Consider the following 9,839-nt stretch of genomic DNA (forward strand, 5'->3'; position numbering starts at 1 on the left):
GCCGGCGCTGCCCGCACAGCCCCCGCTGCCCACGAAGGTGTTGGACGGGGGCAGCTCCTGCACCGCCTGGTGCTTCTTGCCCTCTGCGGGCGGGGAGTGGGGCTGCAGGTGCACGGCGGGCAGAGGGGAGCTGGACTTGTAGTGGCGGGCCAGGTCCGGGCTGGACTGGTGCATCCGGCCCCCGCCCATCCGGGGGCTCGCCGGGTCGCTGTCCATGGCGCAGTAGCGGGCGGCCAGCCGCTCGCTGGCGCTGCTCAGGTCCTCCTCGTCCTCCTCGTTGGCATGGCGACGCAGTCCGTTCACCGTGACGATGCCGCTGTAGAGGGAGCGGTCCTTCCCGCCGACCGGGGCCGGGCCTGCGCTACGTTTGTCTCTGCGCGGCTTCCTCCCGCGGTCCGACCCCCCGCCGCGGCCCACCTGCGGCTGCGCCCCCTGAGGGCTGAAGAAGTCCTCCTCCGGCTCCTTCTTCCCGGCCTCGTAGCCGTTCTTGCCCTGGGCGCCGCACTGGCGGGCGGTGACCACCAGGAGGATGACGAGGATGACGGCCGCCGCTCCCGCCAGCACGCCGATGGCCACACTGAGGCGCTGCTTCCCCAGGGCTCGCTCGCTGTCAGGGTCCCCCGCTATGTCCAGGGACAGGGGGGCCATGAGGCTGCGGGCCACCTGGGGTAAGGAAGGAATGTCTTCATCACATATCTGTACAGTCTTTACCGTGCATGCACTACATGAGACTATACACAACCATCATGTACGACAATATAGAATAGAGTATCTTTTGACTGCTATTAGGGTTACACACAGCAAATGTTTTGCAGTGTCTATATATTCTGTTAATGTTACTACATCATTTGAAAATACTGACCCAAAAAGGTATACAGAATCTGCTTATGGGTCCAATTATGATACACACCTTCAGTAAATAAAGTAGGCTTAGCTCAGGAGGTAGAGCGGTTTGACTCGTAACTGGAAATCCTAGCTGAGTGTCGAGGTGTCCCTGAGCAAGACGCCTAACCCTAACTGTTCCTAACGAGCTGGCTGTCGCCTTGCATGGTTGACTCTGACGTCTGCAAAATGCCCTAAATGTAAATGTGAATGTAAACTGAAGAGGCACTGCACCAATCCCCTGTCTCATCGATTAACAATGTTCTCATTGTAAATGATGGCGTCTGCGAATATTTGCTACGGGCTTTGCAATCACGGTTTATTTAGGACACGTAGTATTGCACCGTATAGATTTCACAAATCTGCCACACAATGAATGATGCTGGCTGACGTGAAGCATGTAGGTTTTTATTACATTACATTCTCAATTGGACCAAATTATCTAAATATATATTATTGCTGGGAAAAATAGAATAATAGGGTAATAGGATATAAATTGCGTCTAAAGACCCCGGCAAGAGAGTGTATATCGTCGTTAAACTGTCAATCGCCCCCTTGGTGAGTACGTCGTTTTGAAGGTTGCAGCCTTAATTATTGAATTATCATGGTTTTCCCATTTTTTTATTCACCCTAGTTGCTGTAGCAACTAGGGTGAAGGAAGCCACTGAATGTAAGCACTGGTTACAATCGAGCCGCTGGTGCTGTACAAACCATGTCTTAATATCTGTACTAACGTCCTTGGCTCCTTGCCCTGTGCTGGGATAGTGCTTTAATTTGGACTCGTTAATTTTTTCTTGAATTCATAGTTAAAAGTTTTTTTAAGCTGGAAGGTGATTTTGAGGTTTAAGTGTGCCTGGGCACAATATGAGTTACGAAATTAATCAAAAAAGCTATTGAATATTAAGAATTGGCTTGGAGCCCAGACACATGCACTATAGAATAGTTCCCAATATGATAAGTAGATGACTCAATACACCCACACATGTGCATGTAGGCACCTCATAACAAAAGAGCCAGCAAGCAATCATCTTTGAGCAACAAAATACCAATAAAATAGTAATTTGTGAAATAATTTGTTCTGAAAAACCAAACAGCCATTGCAACATATAAAATCCTGGATTTCAGAAGAAAATGAGGCACATTCTAGTGACGTGGGATAAGGTCAATCATCAGCGCTCATCAATACTAGCAACTAAGCAGTATTCTGTGCGTAACTCTCACTGTCTTTTTCCGTCTATCTCACACACACACACACACACACACACACACACACACACACACACACACACACACACAGCCCCCCCCCAACAACCCACCCCCACACACACACGCACAAACAAATGCGTGCCCTCATATACATCCATTTTGCATGTTTCTTGTTTGTCATAGAACCTAATTTGCAGTGGCAGTGATGTTTTATCAGTGGACCATCAATATCAGTCCTCTTCCTTCTTATCCTGTATTACGTCTATATTCCATTATATTGTCTGCTATCCTCCTTTTCGACTGCGATGGAGTTGTCTTTAGAGACTACCTGCACTCAGGTGCATTGTTCTGCCTTTGCCTGCAGTATTTTATCCCATTTTCATTCTCTTGGGCATCTATCTGGCTTAGCGCACCCCTGCCTGGGTTGTGTGTGTGTGTGTGTGTGTGTGTGTGTGTGTGTGTGTGTGTGTGTGTGTGTGTGTGTGTGTGTGTGTGTGTGTGTGTGTGTGTGTGTGTGTGTGTGTGTGTGTGTGTGTGTGTGTGTGTGTGTGTGTGTGCTTGTGTGCGTGTGCGTGTATGCGTGTATGACCATTACACACAAGCAGGACTTGTATGTAATGGTCTGTGTATCCATGAGACATTCAGCAATATGTCTACATGTCCACGGGCCTCAGTCTCAAAAGGCCGTGTGTTTACCGGAGCACATGGCAATCCATAGCTAAGTGTTCCACTGGACAGTGTCCCAGCGACCTCTCTCTCTCCCCAGTTTGAGTGTCTCTCTTAAGCATCCTCAACTCCCAGCGGTATCGCCCACTCCTTTGGTGGAGCTTTGTTCCAGCAGGGACAACACCACCATCCAGCTGAACCCCCAGTATCCTGCTCTGTGTCACAGAGGGATTCAACGGAATGCCCCAGACAAGATCTTTTTTTTATTTTTTCCCCCCCCTGACAAAACTATTGACCGGAGCTTAAGACGCAGCCTGGTCTTTGTTGCCGGGTAATGGGTTTAAGGCACAATGCGAGAGCAAGCGCATGGGGCTTTGCGCGAGAGGCTCACTATTATGTCTGATGTTGTGGGCCCGACCAATCCTAACAGTGTTCTGTGAGGATATAGATCCTCTTCCTGTCTCCCAGCCGCTGCCCGTGATTTATACCCTTCCAAGAACATTGGCGCATTGTTGAAAAACATCAGTTACACTAGTATGTACTCTGCACATTGAATCTACACAACAAGATGATTTTTTTCCAAATCGAAAGAACGTCCAAACACAAAATGCTCAAAGCCTCCTCTTCTTTGTGTCTCAGATTCTGCAGATAATTATCCAACATGTGCTTCCGTCACAGAGTGGAACGACTAGAGCGCCTCTCTGCAGCACTGCTGCACTAGGAACAGATGCGTTCCTCCCCTAATTACATCTGCCGTTTATCAACCACTCCGTTTGATTTCATTATGAGACGAAAAGTATTCTCTCCTGAATGACTTCTACTCAATTACCCCACCAAGTTCCTAACTACAAACAAACTCAACTGCGCATGCTATAATCTTCAAGGTCCTCGATATGTTACTCCCCATTGTTTCACGTCATCTGCCGCAAGTCAGACTACCCTGTTACATTGCCAACTAGGAAGTGGTATTGTACGATTCTAACTCGTACAACTATTTCATTGAGGCCTATTTTTGTTTGGTGCAATGCGTTGCGGATCAAGTGTAGATAAAGATTATCTCTGGTAGCACATTTGTTTCTAAAATTCTTGATCAAAAAGGTATTGTGCACTTCCTGTATCATCTGAGACACAGACACTTAGTCTGTGAAGGACATGTCTGGACAGGACGTTTTAGCTCATCTTCCCACAGGCTACGTGAAAGGTGTGTGCGCTTTGGATGCCATCATATTAATTAGACATCCAATATGACCAGCTGTGCCAGGAGTATGGTGAAAGAGCTAAAGAGTCTTGCAAACACTGCACACCGCCTTGGCTTGGTCTCTTCTAAGATATGATGCCAAGGCCGACCTTTAACAGGTGCAACATTTTAAGCAAGAGGTTAGCCTGGTGTTTTCCTAGTAGTAATAAGTATATTTTTGTCTTTTGAAAAAATCGAAGCCATGATAGCATCATCGAAAAACATATAACCTGAGTTGAAGTCCTGACCAATCAATCAATCTCCATATCTAGTTTGTTGTGGTTCCACCAGTCAGGTTGTTTCCAGTTAAGACCCATTCCGTGTAACGTGCATCGACAGTTCCCCGCGCCTAGGAACATGATCGTTCTTTCAAAGCAAAAGAGAGTGAAACGCCCCATTCACACAGATTTGAGCTTGTCCACCATCAGACATTTGATGTTTATGTCTGATCTAAAGTCTGATTTGTGAGAATACTATTGTCACGACACGCACCTACTGCCTTAATTTAACTGTATGAAATACTGTTTGTGATCAGCAATGGCTTCAACACATAGAACTCTCACCCATTTATGTGCTTCAGTTGAATTTCATCAAGGACCAAATCTAGGACAGGTTCATGTGTGTGTCTCTCTCTCTCCCTTCCTCATTTTGCACTTAATTCACACTTCATGTCCTTTGCCTTCCCTTTTCAACACACCCTCACACATTAAAAACCAAAAAATACACACACAAACAAACACACACACACACACACACACACACACACACACACACACACACACACACACACACACACACACACACACACACACACACACACACACAATATAACTTAAATGATAAAAATGTATTTTTTTAACCACACATTCATTTTGTGCTAGCAGGCTGGACATAGATAACACTCAAGATCCAACAAAGGAGCAGCAAAGAAGCCTGCATCACCAATAGCCTTTAGAGGAGAAACTTGCTTCTTTCAGTAGGACAAATGTTGACACTCTATCATTATTTCCTCAACAATCAACATTTTTTCATTCACAGAGCATATGAATATCATTCAGCTCATTCTATGCACAAGCACATTAGTGAACCACTTCAGATGCCATAGATCCCACCAAACGCCATTACCTATGTGCAAACACTGAGATATCTGTCATTAAAATGAACAGGAGTTATTATAAACTATCATCAAATCATGTTGAGTGTTAATTGAACAGTGAAAGAAAGAAAGATAGATCCAACTAAACAGAGATAGACAATTACCTGTGCGTCCACCAGAGTGGCGTTGGTGAGGCTGTCGTTGATGAAGACGTGGACCAGGGCGGTGGCACAAAGCGAGGGCAGCCCGCTGTCGTTGACACGCACCACCAGGCGGTGCAGTCCTCGGTGTCTCCTCTCCAGAGGCTCCGCCAGGGTGATCACTCCGTTGGCATGGCCGATCTCAAACAGACGGAAGGGGTTTCCCCCGACCAGGGCGAAGTGGAGGTCTGCGTTGGGGCCCGCGTCCGAGTCGGTGGCGGCCACCGTCCTGACGATGGTGCGGGCGCTGCTGGCGGGGGGCAGCAGGGTGTAGGACTCGTTGGTGGGGGAGATGATCAGAGGGGCGTTGTCGTTCTCGTCGGTCACAAAGAGTGACACAGTGGCCGTGGCCGTCTTGCGAGGGTCTCCTCCATCCACGGCCCGCACACGGAAGGTGTACGCCGACACCCTCTCTCGGTCAAACGACGAGGAGGAGAAGATGGTTCCTGTGTTGTTCTCGATGGAGAACAGCTCGTTCTGTTCTTTGTCTCCGTCTCCTCCCGGCTTCTTCTCCTCGCTGCCGTCCATTTCCACGAAGAGGCTGAGCTCGGCGTTCTCGCCTTGGTCGGCGTCGGTGACGGTTACCATCCCAACAGGGCTGTTGGCGAGGAGGTTCTCCTTGACGTAGAACGTGAAAATCTCCTGGACGAATTTGGGTGCGTTGTCGTTGCGGTCCGTGACCTGGACCACCACAGTGGCTGAGCCCTGCAGAGAGGGGGTGCCCTTGTCTTTGGCGATGACCCTGAACTCGTACCTCTCCTGGTGCTCTCGGTCCAAGACTCCTGTCGCTCGGATGTCCCCATTTTCGGTGTCTATGTAAAACACCCCGTTAGCGGAGGGGTCCAGGGAGTAGACCACCTCTGCGTTCTTCCCGCTGTCGGCGTCCGTGGCGACCACCGTCACCACCCGTTCACCCTGCGCGTTGTTCTCCCCGAAGTGGACCTCCACAACGTTCTGGGCGAAGGATGGGGCGTGGTCATTGACGTCCACCACACGCACCATCAGGGAGCTGTTACTGGACAGGCTGGGACTGCCAGAGTCCACTGCCACGATGGTGACACTGTACTCCTTGGTGGTTTCATAGTCCAGCAGGGCAGAGGTGTGCAGGAAGAACTTCTTCTTGTTCCTTTGGATCAATGACAAACAACACAAACACACACACAAAAACACACACAATCAATACTATTGTTGTAGCTATTCAGACTGTGAATTCTTCAGTTTTATCTTAAACCAAGGAAGCCAAGGAAAGGTTTGGGAAAAGGCTTTTGTGGTAAATGACTTCTCTTTAACTGCTAAACTATACACATATATGTTATAAATGGTTACCTGTCAAAGGCCTCATCTGCAGGTAATGGGGGTAGTGCTGTTTCTCCTGCTGGTTTCAGCGTGAAGGGGACATCTCCGACCACAGTGCACGTCACAGCCCCGTTCTCCCCCTGGTCCCGATCGGACACCTGCACAAGGGCCACCGGCGTGTCCACCAGGACATTTTCCGGCACCATGGCCGCACCGTCACGCACGGGTATGCGTCCTATCTTGCGGATCTCCACAACAGGGACGTTATCGTTTTCGTCGCGCACTGCCAGGACGACAGTCGTGCGGTCAGTGCGCGGTGGCTGGCCCCGGTCCCTGGCCGTCACCGTAAACCTCAACTGGGCCACGTCTTCCCTGTCGATCCTATGGAGGACGCTCAGCCACCCCGAGGCCTCGTCCAATCGCAGCAAGCGCCGGACGGACTCTGTCGCCGCTCCAAAGACGTACTCCACCTGGCCGTTGACGCCCACGTCGCGGTCCGATGCCCTGACCTGGAGGACTGGTGTCCCCGGCGGGGCGTTCTCCGCCATCTCCGCTTCGTACACGGCCCGCTCAAACCGTGGGCTGTTGTCATTGACGTCGGTGATGGAGACCCGTAGCAGAGCTTGTGAAGAGCGGGGAGGACTACCGCCGTCTCGGACCCGGAGGATCAGCTCGTAGGAGTCTCGCTGCTCCCGGTCCAAGGGGCCCTTCACGATGAGCTGCGGCTGCTTCTCCCCGTCAGGTGTGTCGGCGACCTGCAGCTCAAACACGCTGCTTCTGGCCCCTCCTCCGTTCTCCCCAGTCCTGGTCCTCCTGTCCCCAGGGGCCCCTTCTGTTCTGGTCACAGGGCTCCCCACTGCTGTGCGCCTCGACACAACTAACCCAGGCCCACCATCTTGGATGAGCTCATAGCGATCAATTCCGTTGCGGCCAAAGTCGCGGTCCGTGGCGGTGGGCAGCAGGTATAGGGTTCCGATGGGCCGGTTCTCCTCCACGGAGAGCTGGAGCACAGGTGATGGAAAGGAAGGGGTGTTGTCATTGATGTCTGTGATGACCACACGGCCTTCGAACAGGTCCACCCAGCTCTGAAGGGGTCCGATTACTGAGACCTCAAAGTCCAGGAAACACTCGTTCTCATCGAATATCATCTGACATTGTGGAAGCTTCTCCCGGTCGATCCGCCGCGTGCTGGTCGTCAGCTCACCTGTCACGTTGTCAATCTTAAAATACTCAGAGCCACTCTCCAGGGCAAAGGTGACGTCGCCGTTGCCCGTGCCTGCCGTGAGGCCCAAGTCGGCGGCCACGTTGCCGATCTTGACGTCAGGGGGGCCCTCCTCCGCGACGCGGTACCGGAGAGCTGAGTCTGCAGCCGGCAGCTGAGTCAGCACTTGCAGCAGCAGAGCCACGAGGCTCAGAGCCCATGAGTGCACTGCACCAAGCCTCTGCATCGCTCCCACTCTGCTTCTATGTGCTCCACTCTTGTTCACGTCTTCCTTATGGCTTCCTGCAATGGCGTTGCTTGCACTCTCTTTTTCCAGGGATTTCTCCCTTGTTGTGGTCCGTTAAGTCACCTTCACACACACAGCGGGGGACTCAGGTTTAACGTGTTCTCACCTGAGGTCCGGAGCTCCTCATCAGCGCTTCGCCGTCCGCTATGCAGCCTCACTTCTCAAGTGAAGAATGGCTTAGTCTTTATGTTTCTCTTGCAAATCCACAATCGTCTTTATAATGATATGTATTAAAAGCGCGATCTCTTGACAGTTGACACGGAAGAAAGATATCAAGGAAAAATATAGAGGAAAAAATAAATCATCCGCCGCTTATAAATCCACTTGAGTCCAATAATTGTCTTGCAGCAGAAATACCGGTGTCACCCTTAAAGTGAATGAAGCCATTTGTAATATCTTATTACTGCAGTTACACTTTGGGCATTTCAGTGAGGCTACAGTTAAAAACTGCAATGCAGCACTACACAAAGAAATACTGTCGGCACTTCGGCTCCGGACGGCACAGAGAATAAATCGTATCCCCTCAGTGGGAGACAATTCCGATGAGCTAAACCTCCGAAGCCCAGCGGATGTTTCCATATGAAGCGATATTGTCTTACCTTCAGCTAGAATTTGCTCCGCTGCATTTTATGCTTTTTCCGCAGTGAAGCAACGTGCCAAGCCATTGGATTCCTGCACGTAAGTTACAAGACAAGAGTGCTTTTCACAAGACGTTCATGGGCCAGCGGAAAGCGATCGCCCTAAAGTGAATGGTCCGCGGAAAAAAACACGACTTCGGCACCGGCACACGTACGATTAGTCCCGTGAGCGCTTGTAGGGATGTTTAGCTAATGAACCAAGTGAAATGCGTCTTTTCCAAGAGTCCCGCATTATCTCCTCTCCACGCGCCTCCTCCTCTACGTCTTTCGCTCACCTGCACGTTCTACTGCACTGCCTGTGCGCGCGGGACTTCTGCTGTTGGTCTCAAATGATGCTGCAGTCCTCTCTCTCTCTCTCTCTCTCTCTCTCTCTCTCTCTCTCTCTCTCTCTCTCTCTCTCTCTCTCTCTCTCTCTCTCTCTCTCTCTCTCTCTCTCTCTCTCTCTCTCTCTCTCTCTCTCACCCCCTCTCTCTCTGGTCACTGCAACATTTCCCTGACCGCGTAACTTGATCGTTGAGCTGCAACGAGAGAGGGGGTGTTGGGTCGCCGTGTGTCGGTACGGGGGAACGTTGCTCCCCTCCCCGTCATAGGATTAAATGGCTCGCTGTCCCGACTACTGACTACTGACAGCTACTGAGGCTAAATATCTGTATTCACAGTCACCCGCGCGCACACACAACACGCACGCACGCACGCACGCACACACACACACACACACACACACACACACACACACACACACACACACACACACACACACACACACACACACACACGCAAGCGCACACGCGCGCACATACACGCGCTCACACGAACTGCGTGTGTTCGTTCGGCTGTGTGTCGGCTGCTCATATTCCTGAAAGATCCAATAAAACAACTTGCTAGTTTCTAACTGAAGCAATCATAGCATGTAGGCCTACATATATAGGCTACTAGGCTAAGCTGGGCATTCTTATGAATGCTAAAATTTGACCACTCCAGAGTTAATGAACAACAATTACAACCCAAACTTAGGCCTATACTGTCTCTGCTACAACTATGTATACTACAACAACTATGTTAATACTACTGCTACTGCTACTCCTACTACTACTACTACTACTACTACTA

The 9,839-nt window shown here is 50.3% G+C and overlaps 1 protein-coding gene across 1 annotated transcript in view; it reads right to left on the reverse strand.

The window, feature by feature from the left end:
• Window positions 1-9,092, reverse strand: part of pcdh7a (protocadherin 7a) — an 18,325-nt gene extending 9,233 nt beyond the window's left edge. Inside the window, exons 1-3 of the mRNA XM_056585232.1 lie at window positions 6,614-9,092; window positions 5,252-6,413; window positions 1-663 (exon numbers count right to left, since the gene is read on the reverse strand). The exon at window positions 1-663 is cut by the window's left edge and continues 102 nt beyond it. Coding sequence (XP_056441207.1) covers window positions 1-663; window positions 5,252-6,413; window positions 6,614-8,031 — 3,243 coding nt within the window. The 5' untranslated portion in view covers window positions 8,032-9,092. The remainder of the gene's footprint in view (window positions 664-5,251; window positions 6,414-6,613) is intronic.
• Window positions 9,093-9,839: the final 747 nt, after the last annotated feature.

This window comes from Gadus chalcogrammus, chromosome 3 (assembly GCF_026213295.1).
Source record: "Gadus chalcogrammus isolate NIFS_2021 chromosome 3, NIFS_Gcha_1.0, whole genome shotgun sequence".
NCBI lineage: Eukaryota > Metazoa > Chordata > Actinopteri > Gadiformes > Gadidae > Gadus > Gadus chalcogrammus.